At 41.8% G+C, this 18,604-nt stretch overlaps 1 protein-coding gene across 9 annotated transcripts in view; it reads right to left on the bottom strand.

Moving 5' to 3' along the window:
• Window positions 1-18,604, bottom strand: part of Utrn (utrophin) — a 507,746-nt gene that overhangs the window by 303,331 nt on the left and 185,811 nt on the right. For all 9 annotated transcript variants that reach the window (XR_013045087.1, XM_076552746.1, XM_076552748.1 and 6 more), the window contains 9 exons: window positions 16,902-17,072; window positions 14,652-14,831; window positions 11,712-11,846; window positions 9,608-9,757; window positions 7,810-7,971; window positions 6,648-6,776; window positions 5,979-6,152; window positions 4,411-4,566; window positions 781-951 (listed from right to left, as the gene is read on the bottom strand). Coding sequence is in view for 8 of the 9 variants with exons in the window: in XM_076552746.1 (XP_076408861.1) it covers window positions 781-951; window positions 4,411-4,566; window positions 5,979-6,152; window positions 6,648-6,776; window positions 7,810-7,971; window positions 9,608-9,757; window positions 11,712-11,846; window positions 14,652-14,831; window positions 16,902-17,072 (1,428 nt within the window). In the remaining variant the exon portion in view is untranslated. The remainder of the gene's footprint in view (window positions 1-780; window positions 952-4,410; window positions 4,567-5,978; window positions 6,153-6,647; window positions 6,777-7,809; window positions 7,972-9,607; window positions 9,758-11,711; window positions 11,847-14,651; window positions 14,832-16,901; window positions 17,073-18,604) is intronic.

Genomic DNA, 18,604 nt, shown 5'->3' with positions numbered 1-18,604 from the left:
GCTGAGTTGGTAAAGTGCTTGCTGAACAATAATGAGGACCTGGGTTCAGATCCTGGGCACACATGTAAGAAGCCAGGAACACTAGCACATGACGGTAATTTCAACACCGGGAAAGTAGAGACAGGGGCACGGTAGCAAGCCAGTCTAGCCAAATCGGCAAAGTTCATGTTAAAAAAGGAACTTGTCCCAAAGAAAGCAACTGAGAAGGACATCTGATGTCAACTTCAGGCCTACATACACACACGCACACACACACACACACACACACACACACACACAAACACACAGAGTACACATACTCACAAACACATACACAGTATACACACTCACACACATCCATACATACACACATACAAATACACACACACATACATACATACACGCAGGCACTCACAGAGTGTACACACACACACACACACACACACACACACACACACACACACACACACCATACTGTTAAAATGGTTGGTTTTACTGAGCATACTTGCACATGACTATAAAGCCACCGTTGAGGAGCTGAGGAAGATGAGCTGCTGCAGATTTAGAGCCATCCTGTGATACACAGTGAGCACAGGGCTAGCCCAGGCAACAGAGAGAAACCCTCTCTGAAAACAAACCAATTGTATTTAAAATATTCTTCCCCAAACAGAACAACAGGAGAGAAGGTAACGGAGAACAGCAGAGGCTACCGTTAATACGAAATGGAGACAGCGTTCACCCAGACTGTCCCAAACCAACACCACAGGTGTGACACCACAGTCCATCCCAAGTGAAACTCACTTTAGCCCAGGAGATTTCTGTGTCCAGGTCACCAATGACACCTTCTGACGTGGACTTCTGCACCAGCTCTGCCTCTGTGGCAGAAAGCCATTCAGAGAGGATGGTGGCCTCCTTCTTCATCTTCCGGGACAGCTGAGAGGCTCTTTCCAGGTCCTGCTTCCCTTCGGTCACCTGAACAAGGTGGGAGGGGGAAGGACATGGTGAGTAAGTCAAGGATGAACAAAGGGGACCAAGGACAAGATGAGACAAGGATGAACAAGGAGACCAAGGACATATTGAGTCAGTCAAGAATTAACAAAGGGACCAAGGATGAACAAGGGGACCAAGGACATATTGAGTAAGTCAAGGATGAACAAGGGGGCCAAGGACATGATAAGACAAGAATGAACAAGGAGCCAATGACAACGTAAAAGAAGTATGACCATGAATGAGGACAAATCTAGAAAGGATGCAAACTGGCTCATAGTCAGCCCCAAGACATCCGTGACCTTCCTCTCCATCACCTTAGCACCACCTGGGTCTTACATTTCCATATGCTGTAGCGGGCGAGTGTTGGGAAATCCTGGGCTGTGCACACCAGGCTCTACCACTGACTTCTATGCTGGAGGGGGGCAGAACCCGGCCCCAAGACTGCTCTAAGAACTATGTGAGGGAAATGCTTACACCAGGGACTTGGCTCAGGCCTTGCAGCAAAGTTAAGAAACCAATCATCAGTGCATATTACAATTTCAATGAGAAGATGGCTTAGCATTCTCTCCATTTGAAAACATATATACAGTGGGAGGCAGCCATGTAAGGGAGAAAAAGTACTATTTTCCTAATTACATGTTTTATTGCTAACCATGAGACTTTTAAAAAAGCAGTAGATGACTATACACCATGAATCTTATTGTTCTTTAGAATCTTCTTCTAAAGCAAAATACATCAACTAACACTCATCCTCTTTTTTTTTTTTTTCTAATGGGCACTCAGTACCCCAGGTTGACCTCCAACTCACTATGTACCTGAGGATGACTTTGAACTTCTGATCTTTCTGCCTCCATCTCCTGAGTGCTAGGATCATAGGCATAGTCACCATGCCCCATTCATGTGGTACTGGAGATTGAGGCCAGGCCTTTGAGCTTGCGAGGCAAGCAGTCTACACCCTAGCCCCTCATTAGCCTCTTCACGCAGATTCCAGGCTGTGCTAATGAATCTTACATGTGTCATGAAATAAAACACCACAACAGCTTCTGAGATAAGCAATACTCTTACCACTTTGCACATAAAGGAAGGTAGAATTTAAGGAGGCCAAGGCCAAATAAGGAGACATTAATTTAACCGATTTAACACCTTAAATGACATGATGGTATTAAATCAGAGCCATGGCTCAAAACAGAAAGCAGAGAGAATTCAACTTCCTTAGGGGGCATGGCTACCTAACACATAAATCAACTGACATCTGACTTTGATAAGCACAAGTATACAGATAATAAGAGGTGGGGGATGGTATGTCACATTTGAGATGAACTTTTCTTAGATGATATACAATGACAGAGAAACCAAATTTAATTCAAAGGTAACATGGGATCACACTTCATTTCTCTCACTTCTTTGGTACAGTTTCATTTTTTATGCCCAAACAGTTATTACTAATTTTTTAACTGAAATATTTTCCCATGGGATTCAATTAAAACATGTAACACTAAATTAATAGCACCTGAATGCAGATATAAATGATAAACACTTGAATTACATGATGATTCTCTGACTTTGACATGCCCAAACAGCTATACAATCATCATCAAACTTAATGCTAACAAAGATCTGTGTATCAGGAAGAAAAGAATTCATAGGTCAACTTAAAGAACACACAGACCGATTCTCTACTTTTATCACATGACCAAAGCTGTTCTCCCACAGTGTGGTACTATTTCCTGATTTCTCACACATCCTTTGCTAAATTCAGTAACAACTTCAATGGCAGCAGATGGATCCAATGGGCATTTTTTTAATGTGATCACAGTCATCACAAAAACAATGATTGAACTCATTTTTGAAATACTACCTCCCTGGGCTTCCCAGATTTCATCCCTATGGTACGCCTATCACATCTTGTTATCTTGTTACTTCTTTTAAAGTTCCTTTTGTTAATTCCTAATACTTAGTTGATGACCTCATTTTCCCCCTCACCTAAATAATCTCATTAGTCCCGAAAACTTTACCACCTATATGGAGATGACTCTGAAAATCCACCTGTTCAGCCCAGATGTCCTCTCCAGATCTTAATACAGCGGTTCTCAACTTTCATAATGCTATGACCCTTTAATACCGTTCCTCATGTTGTGGTGACCCCAAACCATAAAATTATTCCATTACTACTTCATAACTGCAATTTTGCTACATTATGAATCATAATTTAAACATCTGTGTTTTTGACCCCGTGAAAGGGACATTTGACCCTCCCCAAGGGGTCACAACCCACAGGTTGAGAACCACTGCCTTGGTGCCTAAGCACTTGACATCTCTCTCAAAAGGAGTTAGAATAGCCAGGTGGTGGTGGTGCACATCTTTAATCCTAGCACTTGGGAGGCAGAGCCAGGTAGATCTCTGTGAGTTCAAGGCCAGCATGGTCTACAGAGTGAGATCCAGGACAGGCACTAAAACTACACAGAGAAACCCTGTCTCAAATATCAACCCCCCCGCCAAAAAAGGAGCTAGAATGTCAAAATATCAAACATAAGCATATGATTTCTGCACGCCTCTCAACCTTTCTATCACCCCAATGCTCCGTGATGGCACCACAGTCATCCACAGAAGCAAACCTAAAACATAAAGGCCATGCCTTATCTCCCCCTCCCCTCTAACAACAGGCTATTCTATCACAGATACATTGACGTCACTTCCTACAGGGGTCTGAAGTCAACCCATTCTAATCTCCGACCCCAAACCCACTCCAGGCACCATCACTTCTCACTAAGAGCACAGGAAGGTCCCCGCTGGTCTCCTCACAACCGTTCTCATTTCCCTCAGTGCAGCTTCCCAACTGAGCTAGAGGCTGGAGAGACGACCCCGTGACTGAAAGAACGTGCGATGCATGCGTGAAACCCAAAATCCATCCCAATACCATGCAAAACACCTGACATGGTTGCACATTCCTATAACCCAGCAGTGTAAGAGATGAAGCTGGGATGGTATCTGGGGACTACTGGCTACCAGCCGAGCTGTATCTGTAGACAAGTAAGGACTACCTACCACCTAACATTTACTAAATCAGTAGACTAGTAAGGACTATCTACCACTCAACAATTACTAGATCAGTAGACTAGTAAGGACTGTCTACCACCCAACATTTACTAGATACTGACATTAACACACCTCAGTAAACTATTCATTTTAGAAATCCAAAGCAAGTAAGATTTTTGCAGTAACTATTACTTGGTTGAGTTTCCTTAGAATAACTTATAAAATGTCATCAACCATGGAAAATATAAATATTGTTCTGTATTAAATATTAAAAATAAATGTCTATATAACTACCAACAATTATATTATTAATATGCATGTAAAGAATAAAAATACAATAGCTATCAAGAGAGGGAGAGATGGAAAAGTAGAAGATAGGAAAAGGGAAAGAGAGCAATGTCCCACCTGAGCACCCAGGTCATTGTAGAGAACTTTCAGGAAAGTCAGCTGCTCATCCATGCCTTTCGGGTTGTCCGTCTGCTGCTTCTGGACAATGTGCCTCCCGGTTTTGATGACAGTCTCAACTTCAAGTTTGACTTCACTCAACGTTTTATATAGTTTCTTCAAAATAGAGGAACATTTTACATTGTTAACAGAAAAAGTCTCCACCTGGCATCATTTCAGAGCACAGCTTCTATGGCTGGGTAGCTAATCCCTCAGCCCCGACATCAAAGGGCATTATCTTTCTCAAATATGGTTTGAAGGCTGAGCCAAGTGAAGTCAAGGCTGTAACACCTTTCCATATCAGATGAGACAGCAAATTAACAGCGTTTGGTTTTGTTGAAATATAAAACAAGATGTGTATATTAAATGTCAGTAGAAATCCTGGCATTTGTCATAACCATGCTTCCTTCAAAAACCAGGGAAACAGCGGGAGGTGAATTGGAATGTCTCTGTGTAGAACGACACTGTAGGGCTGGCAGACTTCTCAGCAGGAACACACAGGCTTACTAAGCACATGCATGGTCCTTGGTTCAGTTTTCTGCACCCAAAGAATACTTTTATAATTCTAACACCCTAACTAGAAGACAGCTACCCATGGTGATCTGTGCCTGAAGGAATGTGGAATTCCTAACACTTACTTGACTATTTCTCTGAGAAAGCAAACCTACCAATGAGTGTAATTTGCATCCTGTAACTATACATAAAACTTTAAAGTACCAGGGTGGACATGATTCTATGAAATAGGAGTTCAACAACATGTCAATTCCAAACTGCCTTCATCCCTGTCGCCTTGACCCCCCAAACTCTGTCTGGGCAGCTTATCCATATATCAGCATCCAACCCAAAACACCTCAAGGACACAAAGCCAGTATCTGTGATATCAACATGCATGTAATTCAAACGTGTCCTATCCATATACTCTTCTACCCACACAAAAAACAAACAGTGGAAATGATGGCCTCAACAAGCACCAATATCTCCTCCTGACTTCCTCTCAGAAGACTGCCAGGCATACAATAAGGCTAAATTCAGATTCTCTCACCAACATCATTTAAAATTTTCTGTTCATAACTACAAAGAATGAAAGAATAAGGTCTTAACATTCCTTTCTTCCCATCTTAAGTTTAAACTTTGACTTAAGTGTCATTTTCCCAGAAGAGCATTTTTTTAACTCTATAATATTCCTGATACCCATATTAGATAGGGTATGTCTAGTGACTTCAAACTTATTATGGAAGGTTTAGCTTATCAGTGCATCCTACAGAGGTTCTGCCCACTTCATGCTGTGATTTACATGTTTGTTTTTTAATACATGTTATTTATGTGCTTAATCTACTGCCTTTATCTGCACAGACCATAATAACCCTTGTTTTCACCACCTCCTATTTCTCTTCTATCTTCTAATTTTCCTGGGAAAGCTATTTTTCTTATTTTTTAACATGTTCTCCATCTTTCAACAAGGACAGAACAGATGCTCTGGACTAAACTGTAAGAGCAGCTCCGGCCATGTGGGCTGCCCTCCGGCTCACCATGCACTTGTCCAGGTGGGTCTGGATGACATCAGGGTCCACATCCTTCACATCTAGGACATGAAGCTCGGCTTTCACTCCATCCAGCACACGCTTGCAATCAAGCATCCGCTGCTCGAAATTCGCAGGCTTCTGGAAAAGCTGGAACTTTGTGGAAACCTCTCGAAGTTTCCTCTGTTTGTGGAAATGGGAGTAAGCCACTCATGATCTCTCTCACTCAGTGTTAGTATAACACAGAATGCTGGAAAACTTTTCAAATTATAGGCCAACCCAGAAAACCCCAGAGGAACTAGGGAGGCTCTGATCACATAAAGGAGCTGCTCAGTGCCATGGATGAGCAATGCCTAATATCTCAATCTCAAATTAATAAATCTGGATAGAGATGGTGTCTCTGGAATGAAAGTCTATGAATTTTCTCACTATTTTGTTGCCCAGATAACAGTCTGCTTCTGCTGCCATGGGATGCAATGAACCCTTAATACTCCACTCACACTCCATATTTGCATCATGGTACAGAACAAAGGCACCCAGTGAGCCCTTAATACTCCCCTCATACCCCCATTGTTTGCATCATGGTACAGAGCAAGGGTACCCAAGGAATCAAGCCTTTCTGTCTTACTTTTCTATACCCGCCATATATAAAAAGCAAAGGGAAAGCCTGGTCATTACCTGCAGCATGTCCATCTGACTTCCTCCTCTCGTGGTCCTGCCCTCAGGGGAGGTCGGAGGCTGGGAGCGGAGATTCCTTCTCAGCTCCTCCAGCGTGAGCTCATGGGCTGAGATCTCTGCTTGGATCTTCTACCAGGAGGATAACAAAGGGAAAGGAGGTGGTGTTTTTTTTTTGTTTTTTTTTTTTTTGGTTTTTCGAGACAGGGTTTCTCTGTGTAGCTTTGCGCCTTTCCTGGGACTCACTTGGTAGCCCAGGCTGGCCTCGAACTCACAGAGATCCGCCTGGCTCTGCCTCCCGAGTGCTGGGATTAAAGGCGTGCGCCACCACCGCCCGGCCAAGGAGGTGGTGTTTTTAAAGTACACAAAGAAGCCTAGGGTAGTGCTTCATGCTTGCAATCCTAGCACTCTGGAGGCTGAAGCAGGAGGATGGCTGTGAGTTTAAAGTTGATCTCAGATACACAGTAACTTCCAGGCAAGCATGAGCTACAGAATGATATCCTGTCTTTATACAACAAAGTACATAAAGAAATATTAATACAGAAGTTTGATATAGTCATAGGATACATAATCCTGTATTTGATACACTGTAATAAGCTTGTGGGATACATGACAATAACATAGACTTTGGCACTATAAACTACTGTGTGTCTTTGCATGTCATTTCTGATGTTCACATCTGGTTTATACAGAATATACTGTCTAAACTCTATAGCTAAATAATGATGATGATAATAATAATAATAATAGGCCATTTCTAATGTAGAAAATGGGGGAGAGGAGCTGGAGAGATAGCTCAGCTGTTACGAGCACTAGCTGCTCTGCAACAGGATTCATTCAATAGGTTCATTTCCCTGCACCTACACAGTGGTTTACAACAGTCTAACTCCAGTGCCAGGGCATTCAATGCCCTCTTCTAGAATCCGCAGGCACTAGGCATGAAGACAGTGTACCTATGTACACATAGGCAGAACACTCATCCACATACAACAATAAAATGTTAAAGAGAAGATGTGTGAAATTCCCACACAGGGAACAAGAACAGTTCAAACGCAGAGGTTGTTCCATCAAGAATGTCCATCATTCTCCTGGCTCCAGTAGCTGAGGAGCTGGCTAACAAGGGCTCTTTCTCAGAACACAGAGGCTCCAGACTTCGAGGCAATACCTGAGCTTCCTGTGGCAGTTGGAAGGCATCGATCCTGTCCGTCAGGTATGTGGTGAGCTGTTTGTCCAGCTCCCCCAGGCTCTCCTTCAGCACCTGAAGCATGTGGTCAGTTTCACGGAGGACCTGGAGCTGCTTCTCCAGAGAAATCTGTTTGCTCTCCGCCTGCAGAGAACAGACATTTCCTTTGTAACTGCTCAGCACAAATATAAATAGCTGAATGTGCTTTCTGGCCATGAGGATTATAATAAAGTACTGGTTCAAGACTGGAGCTTTCCTTATAAATAAATAATTACTATCAATAATAAGAGTGTGAATGTTCTTCCAGGGCCTCGTGGACAAAGCAGCTGAATCTCTCATTTTTACTCCTTTCTGTTAATGCATATGACAAAACACAAATATGGAAAGATCTCCTGTGGGACATATAAAACAAAGAATAAAAATGTCATTTTAGGGGACCAGCTCAATGGTTAAGAGTACTTATTGCCCTTGTAGAGAACCAGGGTTTTGGTCCCTCCTCAGACTTGGTGGCTCACAGCTATCTGTAACTCCAACTGTAGTGGATCTGACACTTCTGGACTCCATGAACACCAGACACACATACAGTGCACATATGTATATGCAGACATTCACATACATAAAATGTATTAAATTAAGTAAAATTTGTAATTTATTTTAAAATCCTTTATTTATTAGAGATGTAAGACAATTTTAAGACTCACCAATGCCTTGCAAAAAAAATAATAATGATAATAATGAGATGTAGTAAGGATGTCTATCAAGAGAATAAATACCTAAATTTTTTTCTAAAATTGAGAACAAATTCTAATTGCCTCACATCTTTGGATTAAGCTCAGTGCTATTTATAGTCTAAATCTTAACAGTTGTTATTTAGTAATCTGTAAAAGCTATCTAATTATCTACTCAACCTTCTTACAAAAGAACAATGCCTTTTCTCTTAAATTGATATGAACATGCATGTTGAGATACTACCTTGGATATGAGCCAAGTGCTATTGCTTTCATAATAGTTAATACACTCTGGTGGCCCTAGTAGTTCCTAGGATATAGATATAGGAGTTACTATTCTTTTTTTTTTTTTTTTTAGATTTATTTATTTACTATGTATAGTGTTCTATCTGCATGCTTGCCTGCATGCCAGAAGAGGGCATCAGATCTCATTATAGTTGGTTGTGACGCACCATGTGAGGACCTCTGGAAGAGCAGTCAATGCTCTTAACCTAACTGTATATGATCCTTACAGAAAATCACATAGTTCACAAATAGAAATAATAACAAATACAGGGGTGGGTGGGTATTGGGAATTTCTGGGACCTTGTACATACATGCCAGGCAAGTACTTTCCCACTGGGCTACATCCACTGACAAGATTGGGTTTTGTTTTGTTTTGTTGAGACAATATCTTGCTACGTAGCCTCAGCTGGCCTAGGTGTCCCTATGCAGACCAGGTTGGCCTCAAGCTCAGAGATATGCTTGCCTCTGTCTCTTGAGTGCTAGGATTAAAGTCATGCACTACCATGCCAGGCCTGGCAATTTGGGTGTTTGTTTGCTAATCATCAAGTTGCGTCTGACCTACAAATATTAAGTCCATTCTTCCATATGTACCTCAAAGCCCTCGGGTTCCCATTAATATTCGCTGCCTCCTTTAACGCCCACCACACCAAAGCCTTAACTAATGGGGACCAATTTAGAAATTACCAAGGGGTAACCAGCAGGGAAACTCCAAGCGGGTCAGCTTGCGCACTAACTACCTAACCACACTGCGCATGTCTGGTTCTCACCAAGCGACTCAGCTCTTCATAGCGGCTGTTAAAAGCCTCCAGCTTCTCACTGATTATATCATCCAGGATCCCACCATCAATCAGAGTCTGCCCAAGTTCCCGAATCTGGGTGCGATTATCTGCTGGGTGGCGCAAAACAGATTCTAGAGACTGCAGCGAGGGAAGAAAAAAAAAAAAGACAATACATTTACTAAGTCTAAATGTGCCAAGATCTGCAAAATGCCATAGTAAGACAAGTAGCAATTCTACTTTCTAGAAATCTACCCAAGAAATAACAGCAAAAATTCAGGAAATAACTAATTCACATAGTTAGCTACCATAGCATTAACAAAATCATAAAACTAAAAGCAAAATCTTGAGGAATATAAGTGATAATGTAATCCCATAAAATAATTCCAATAATTATTAATTTTATGAGAGATTCCCAGTGTGTGATACATAACTATACTATACAAATAAAATTATTCCAAGTGTTAACTACATTAGTGAAAGTGGAGATTCATTTTCCTACCACATGATACAGAAATACACTAAGTATTTCTATGTACACAGTTTTATAGAAATAAATCCAGTTAGCCTTATGGGCTGAATATTACTCCTATTCTGCAGATGGGAAAATAGAAACAGGAAGTTTGATTTGTCTGCATATAACAATCAATTAAAAAAGAAAGAGAGAGAGGGAGGGAGGGAGGGAGGGAGGGAGGGAGGGAGGGAGGAAGGGAGGGAGGGAGAAAGGAAGGGAGGGAGGGAGGGAGGGAGGGAGGGAGGGAGAGGGAGAGAGAGAGAGAGAGAGAGAGAGAGAGAGAGAGAGAGAGAGAGAGAAAGAAAGAAAGAAAGAAAGGAAGGAAGAACGAACGAACTAAGGTTCCAAACTCTTTCCAAAGCTGTTAGGACTATGAGCCCTTTGATTGAGTATAGTTTATAAAAATAAATAAATAAATAAATAAATAAATAAATAAATAAATAAATAAATAAATAAATAAATAAATAAAAAACCACACACACACACAAAATGTTTAAAAGTGTTTATCATGGAGCTTCCTTTTACTTTTCTCCATTCTCTGGATCTCTAGACTGGATATTTACTCTCCCACATGGAAAGCTTCTTTGTTTAATGGGTGTCCATTGGCTTCCACCCTCTCCATCTTCGATAATTCTCCTCCTGCAGCGCATCCATCTTCAGGAAGGTAGGTCCCCTGGAATGTCTCTGCCTTCCCATTCAATTGTTCATTCAATCTCCACATTGCCCTGCCGCTTCTGCACAAAGTATATTCACGCTCTTCCTCTTCTTCCTAAGCAAACCTTCCTGGCTACACTGTAATTCATTTCAGAAGCAGTTACCACAGTATCATGTGCATTCATGGGCTGGAAACTGCAGAATAAGGAAACCTGTGGGACATTTCTTGGCCCCAGGGATCTGAAGCCCGGCCCTGCTAGCTAGCTCCCATCTAGCCCTGCCTTCAAAATTGCACATGTCATCAGGCTGGAGAGATGGCTCAGAGGTTAAGGCTGCTCTTCCAAAGATCCTGAGTTCAGTTTCCAGCATCCACATGGTGGCTCAAAAAAAAAAAAAAAATGCATCTATCAGCCTGCTTTCACCTTTAATATCTGAACACAATGAACTAGAAGCCACCTTAACCATGGTTCATGCCTTATTCATAACCGCAAAGAAACAAAAGAGAGTTAGCCCCTGCCTTACAAAGCTGATTATAAAGAGTCCCCAGGGACAAATGAGATGGCTCAGTGGGTAAAAAAAAGATGTTGACACCAAGCCTAACAGCCTGAATTTAATCCCTGGGATCTATGCAGTGGAAGGAAAACAAAAACTCTCGCAAGTTGTTCTCTGACCTCCACACACATCCTATGGTATAGATAGATAGATAGATAGATAGATAGATAGATAGATAGATAGATAGATGATAGGATGATGGATGGATGGATGATGGATACAGAAGATAGATAGATAGATAGATAGATAGATAGATAGATAGATAGATAGATAGATAGATGTATGGATGTACATAGGCAGGGAGACAGACAGACAGCAAGCACATCTGTCCTCATCACAGTAATAATAACTGTGGCTCAGACATCAGGTGCCAACCTCCAGAGCTTCATGAACAGCATCCATCTTCTCGGGCAGGGCCTCTGTGCTCCTCACACGTTCCTCCAAAGTGTTCAGCCAAGTGGTTTCCAGATCCAAATAGTGAAGCAGCTCAACCCAACAAGACCAGACCTCCTAAAGAATGAGAAGGAGAATTAAAACTGAACGAGAATCCATAGCATATGTCATCCCTTCAATCAATAAGAACTCCGTGTCAGTGTGAGTAATGCAGGAGTTCAGAAAGCAATGATGCTGGAACATCAAATAAATGAAACAAAACTGAATTCGTCAATAAACTAGAGCAATTGAGATGGAGGGAAAGGGGGAAATGGAAAAGAGCTTGCCTCGGTTTCCATTAAAATAAATTCCAAGGACCTAGTTAAAGGTCAAAAACAAACCTGTATAATTAACAAGAGGAGAAAAAGAGCTGGAGACTCTTTTATTTTAAAGAGAAGGCAAGAAGAGCTGGAGACTAGTTCACTGGTTACAGTGATTGCCTGACAGGCAAAGACCCAGTATCTAGTAGTACCACCCAATAAATAAATAGATGATGATGATGATGATGATGATGATGATGATGATGATGATGATAGACAGACAGATAGATGATAGATAGATAGATAGATAGATAGATAGATAGATAGATAGATAGATAGATAGATAGATAGATAGATGAATATTAAAAACAAAAGGTTAAAAATCATTCATGGTATTTTTTTATAGAATACCTTTTTTTATAGATTTTTTATAGAATCTCCTGGGATATACTCAATTCCAATTCCAAGACAAATGATGGAAGCAGATATCTCTGTAGCCTTTTGGACTTCTTTCCAAGTTAATAAGGATACACCAGTGTAAGAAGATGACCCCATTTTACCAAAACAGGAGGCAGGAGGTTCTGTGCCCTCACTAATCTGAGATAGGAGAGGAGGCTGGGAGAGCAGGCATTTAGAACCTCCTGTCGCCTGGCTCCACATGAGAGGAACTTATCTGACTGAAGATGAGAACTCGGCACAGAATTCTTTGTTTAACTTTCTTTTTATTTATTCTTTGTGTCTTTTACATCATGCCTCTAGATCCCATCCATCACCCCCCCAAAATAAAACAAAATCAAATTTAAGAGAGAAAAAAAAAAGGAAGAAGGGGAGAATCTCGTCATGGAAGCTGCAGTATGACACAGTGAGTTACACAGTAAACCCCTCTATCCATACGTTTTTTACATGCAGGCATTCATCACAAAGAATCATGGGTCTGGTTTGAGGACCCTGGTCTCTACTACACCACCGTCTCTGGGCCCTCACTGGGACTCTTCCTGGACACCCCACTGCTGTCCTGCTTTGTGGAGATCCTGCAGCCCTGGGTCTACAGGACCAACACCTCATCTCCATCCCCGTGCTCCAGCAGATCACAGGTGAGGTAGATGTTAGAGTGGGCCAACACATAACCCTGGTTCTGGGCCTGGGTAGTTGCAAGGTGGGTCAGCCTACCATCTCTCCCTGTCTTCACAACCAGGGTGAGCTCTCCAGCACTGCCCTGGCTACTTGACCGCCCATTCAGCACAGAATTCTAATCTGTCCTCTTTAGATTTACTGACACAGTCCCATCCATACTCCATATCACCTCTGTTTGGCAGAATGGAGATCAGCAGATATATCTACAGAGGCAGGGAGAAGGTATTTTGGACTTTAGGGGCTGACATCCAGGGTCTATCACAGATTCATCTTTGGGGTGGGTGGGTAGGTGTATTTATGTTTTTCCACCCTTTAGAAATACCACTCTTAACCAAACAAAAAGATGCACAATTCAGACATGAGGCCTCTGCCATCATCTGCTGACTTTGGGTTCAGAGCAAAGGAAGGAGGTTTCTAGTTGCCCACCCCCAATTCCTCTAGCAAAAAGCAGACAGAAATAAGCTCAGGTCTTACAGGAAGAGACAGGTAACAGCAAATCACTCCCAGGATACAGGCTCATCCCTAATCAAGCACCTTTCTTACTATTTGGTCTCAATTTACATATTTTTCTCAACATAAAAGATAAGAACTGGGCAGGGGACTGCACAGCTGTAATCCCAGCCCCAGGGCCGCAGAAGTCAGAATAATCACTGCCAGATAAGGTCAGCCTGATCAACACAGTGAATTCCAGGCCTGCCAGGGATACCTGGGAAGACCCTGCCTCAAAAACAATCAGTCAATAAGCCAGGTGACAGGTAACAGCTAAGCAATGAGTAAACTTAGTTTAAATTCTCCCACTGCCATTATCATGCCTGCAGAATTCACCACAATAATAATCACTAATTTCAGGCTGTGTTTCATTGAAATCTAGTAACTTGAAAAGTTTCTTAAATCTTTCAATGAGGTATTTTTTTAAAAGCCATGAACATGAGAGACCACTTCATTAAATTCATCCTATAGAATAATCTATATCTTCCATCTAATGGGGGAGATATTTACCTAAAATGCAATGAAAAATCAACATATTTAAGTTCTTTTTTCCCACCAGTAAACTTTAGATGCTACTCAAAATAAAAATTAGAATTCCTATCTGTGTAGTTAACCAGGTAAAGGAAACCAGGCTAGATTCTTAGAAAATGGTCAGGAATTTGAGGATTAAAACGGACTCTGTGGCCCCTTCATAACCTGAGAACACTGGTGGACACAGAAAAATATCAAAGCCTGAAGAAGGGAATAAATTACTGCAAACAAACTTTCTAAGAAAGAAATGGAGACAGATCTTGGTCTCCTTTAAAAGGAGGAGGAGGAGGAGGAGGAGGAGGAGGAGGAGGAGGAGAAGAAGAAGAATCTTTCTTGTTTTTATATACCCAGTCCATAAAAATTACTTTGATAACCCAATGTTTGACAAAATACTGGAAATACTCATTACATGCCAGAGCCTGGATCTCAGGACTGTATCCTGGGGGGTGGGGTGGGGGATATCTCATACCTCTAATGTGTGGCACTTCCCTCGAATTCTATTACAGAGAAGTTGGTAGCTCTCCAGCACCATATTGAACTCCGATGTCAACTCGTGGCCACCAGAGGGCACCTTGGTGGCCAGCAGCTTGATGCTGTCCTTCAGAATCTTCACCCTCACCTCCTTCTGCAGCACCTCCTCTTTCGCCCTCTGTCCCAAGAAAGGAGCAACTTGAAACATGGTTTCTCTTTCTCTCTCTCTCTCTCTCTCTCTCTCTCTCTCTCTCTCTCTCTCTCTCTCTCTCTCTCTCTCTCTCAAATAAAAATAACTAATGCAAAATTAAAACACCCAGGTGCCTGAGTAGAACATTATTTAGAGAATGATAGAGCCTGATTTTTTTCTGAAGGAAGAATGCTAAAAATAAAATCTCACTTTTCTAGTTTCCAGTGTGCATGCCCAGTGCCCAAAACATTTTCCTTTGGTAATACCAGAGTTTACAGCCAAGCTATCTTAAATAGCGTTTACTGACAAGAAATACTTTCCAATTCTGGGTGCAGGGTAAGGATCTAAATGAGCCCATTTTAACTGACCACTGGAGGTCTGAACACATGAATCTGAAGTAAATAAACACCCTCAAAAATGGCAGGATACCCTGGCAGAGGCATTCGTTAAAATGTCCCACAAATCCTTGTAAAATAAAAAGCATTTTATCCTCCCAGAACATAGGTACATACATCCATCCTTCCCATAATGACCAGCAGCACATCAAAGATGAAGTTCCACTGGACAACCTGGTCTAGAAATAGCTGCCTCCCAGCTTCCTCTCTGCACTCAAGGTGCTTAATCTCATATGCAAGAAAATCCACCTGCAACAGCCTTCCACTTTCCCTCTTAGCTTTCTTTACTCCTTAATGGATTCCAGCTCCCCGGGGTGAGGGGAAAGTAATTAAGTGTAGTCGCTTTTAAATTCCTAATGGCTGTTTGGAAGAATAAAAATAAATAGAGTGCCGCCCAATCAAAGATTTTAATCTCATCTTTCTCAGCTCTCAACTGTAATAACTTTTAAAAAAAATAGCACCAAACTACAATTCCAACAGTGCGAGAGATAAATGGGGTAGTCGTGCTTTATACAGTAGGCTACCTTTAAAATGTTGTCTATACCTAAAATACAAAAAAAAAAAAAAAAAATTCAAAAAGAGCTACAAACAACAAAAAAAATATTTCAGTGCTTTCCACGGCCTAAGTAAGCCTCTTTTCATGTGTGCTGACTTAGAGATGGTATGCATGAGCATCACATAAAATCTCTTTTTAAAAATTATCTGCACAGAAAATTTTGCCTTGGATATACTATTGGGCGAGTTAACTGTGCAGTAACCATATACCATGTCACTTGATATTTTAGGAAAAGAGAGACTCATGTCCTCATGTTTGAAGAATAGTGGAGGCCATGTGGGACTGAGGCCCAGTTATTTTATTATATAAGAGCAGCTACTGACACAGGAATAGAAGTTTCTAGAACCCTAGCCTGTGACTCCAACTTATCTTCACCTTATCTTCTTTGTATATCCCTGCCTCCTACTCTAAGGATGTTTTGGGGTTCTCATGTGCCCCCAGTACTGACCGCAGGCCTGCTTCCTGCCTCTAGGACATTCTAGGGTGCCTGTGTGCCCCCAGTACTGACTGGAATTAAACCCAGTCGATCCAGGATGACCTCCAACTAACGTGAAGTCTCCTTTGCTCCTTACCAAAAATTTCTCTTCCTGGAAACAGCCACTGTGACGATAATTAACACCACAAAATATACACTGAGAAAATGTTAAAATGGTTAATTTATATTGAATGTGTTTACTACGACAAAAAGGGGAAAAAAAGCACAGTTTCTCTGCACAGCCCTTCTTGGAGACCCTGCAGTCCTCTGTAGCTCCCCAAGGCTATATAACCTACATGACTGTCCGCAGGGACCTCATGGCATCAACTCTGAGGTGGACTCGCACCAGCGGACTGGCATCAACCTCCTTTCTCAACCAAAATCACCACAGCTGCTCTTCCACTCATCTCATTCTTTTAAAATTCAAGTCCTACTGTGACAGCAAGACTAGTCTATATGGCTCTGTGCAGTGTTATAGGTGATGGACTGACAGACTGATTAGCATAAAGAGGCAGGGCTGGCAGAGTTATTAGCATAAAGAGGAGGGACTGGTAGACTGGTTAGCATAAAGAGGAGGGGCTGACAGACTGATTAGCATAAAGAGGCAAGGGGCCCAGTGGAGGGTCTCTCACCTTCATTTCCTCCACGGCACTCTCCAGTTCCTCCGGAGATTTGTACTCAAAGTCCCTCTCCAGGTACTCCTCTTCAGCCTGAGCCATCCACTCCTGCATCTCGGCCAAGTCCTTTTTCAAATTCGTGGCTTTTTCCTGACTATCAGACAACTTACTTTTTTGAATAGCAACCTAGAAAGGAAAAGCCATCCCGCTCAGTGAATAAAGTTTAATACCCTAGATGATGCCGAGTTCTACCCTTTAATATTTAAAGACACTGCGATAAATTTCCAGTCTGATGTTTTAATATTCAAGTAAAACTTTTTATACATCCTGTGCTGATGCTATGTAATGTAAGAAATAATGAAAATATAATGAATTCTGTACAACATTTTAGACATGAACCGAGCCTGAAAATACCTACTGTAACTCTGAAACTAGGGTTCACAGCTGGTGTTTTTTCCTCCCTGGTATCCTTCACAGTACCTTCCAGCACTGTGAAAGCTAGGCAGCAGGGAGGAGGCTTCTGCCTCCAATGCAGCTTGGTTTCTGACCCGTTAATTCCACATGTAGGAAATTAACCTGTAGCAATAAAGGTATGTACAACAAATACAATTTTATTGTAATACTGTTTATTATTTTGAAAAAAGAAGAGCAGGAAGCAGAATTCCCATTGTGTCCTCACTTCTTAAAATGAGAGTGGAGCTGGGCATGGTTGCATATTCCTGTAATACCAGCACCTGGGAGGCAGAGGCAGGTAGATCTGGGGCCAGCCTGGTCTACAGAGTGAGACCTGATCTCAAAAATAGGGAGAAAACTGAGAGTGAGAAGAGCTATTATAAAAGATGTCCATAAGATATTATCCTACAAAATGCTGGTTAGAAAGAAGACAGGCTGGAGAGATGGCTCAGCAGTTAAGCGCACTTGCTGCTGTTCCAGAGAATGCGGGTTCAATTTCCAGCATCCACATGGCAGCTTCCAACTGGCTGTAACTTTAACTCCAGTTCCAGGAGATCCGACACTCTACACACACATACATATAGCCAAAACAGCAAGGCACATAAAATAAAAATAAAATTAAATTAAAGAAAGAAAGTAGAAGATACATTTGAAAATAGCTATTTATCTGAATCTGGCTCAGTAACTTTGCGAAGTTCTTCAGAGAAGTCTGGAAATAGTGCCAGAGTGCCTTCCCCTAACCACAAAGTGACTGCAGCTGGAGGAGCCGATCCTGTTGCACAGGAATAGCACAACCATCCCCTGACACGTCCAACAGCCTGCTGCTCGAATTACATGCCAGTGTGGAGGCCATCTCACCAGAGCTGCCGGACAGGAACCAGAGGCCAGGCCAGGAATAAGAGGGTGGGTTAAGGAACAGTTAGTGGCTTTCCTGTTCCCTCCCTCCAAACAGGAGCCCAGGCTTAAAAATAGACAGGGAACTTTTCTCAGTGCCCACCCCCCAGCTGGGCTGTTACTCTATGGAGAAGCCAAGCAGCAGAGTGCTGCCGCTCCCACGCTGGATGGTCAACACTTTCACTTAGGCAGCTCTTACTAAAACTATATATATATAGTGTATGTGTGTGTGTGTGTGTAATGTAATATAAATATAAATATAAATATAAATGTAATATAAAATGTAGACTCTTAGACTCACTTCCAAAGGTTTTCATTGTTTGCATTTTCTGAGTTCTAACATTTTAATAGATTCATAGAAAAGTTGAAAA

This window comes from Peromyscus maniculatus, chromosome 16 (genome assembly GCF_049852395.1).
Source record: "Peromyscus maniculatus bairdii isolate BWxNUB_F1_BW_parent chromosome 16, HU_Pman_BW_mat_3.1, whole genome shotgun sequence".
Lineage (NCBI taxonomy): Eukaryota > Metazoa > Chordata > Mammalia > Rodentia > Cricetidae > Peromyscus > Peromyscus maniculatus.
The sequence above is the reverse complement of the archived record's forward strand: the minus strand, read 5'-3'. Positions and strand labels throughout refer to the sequence as shown.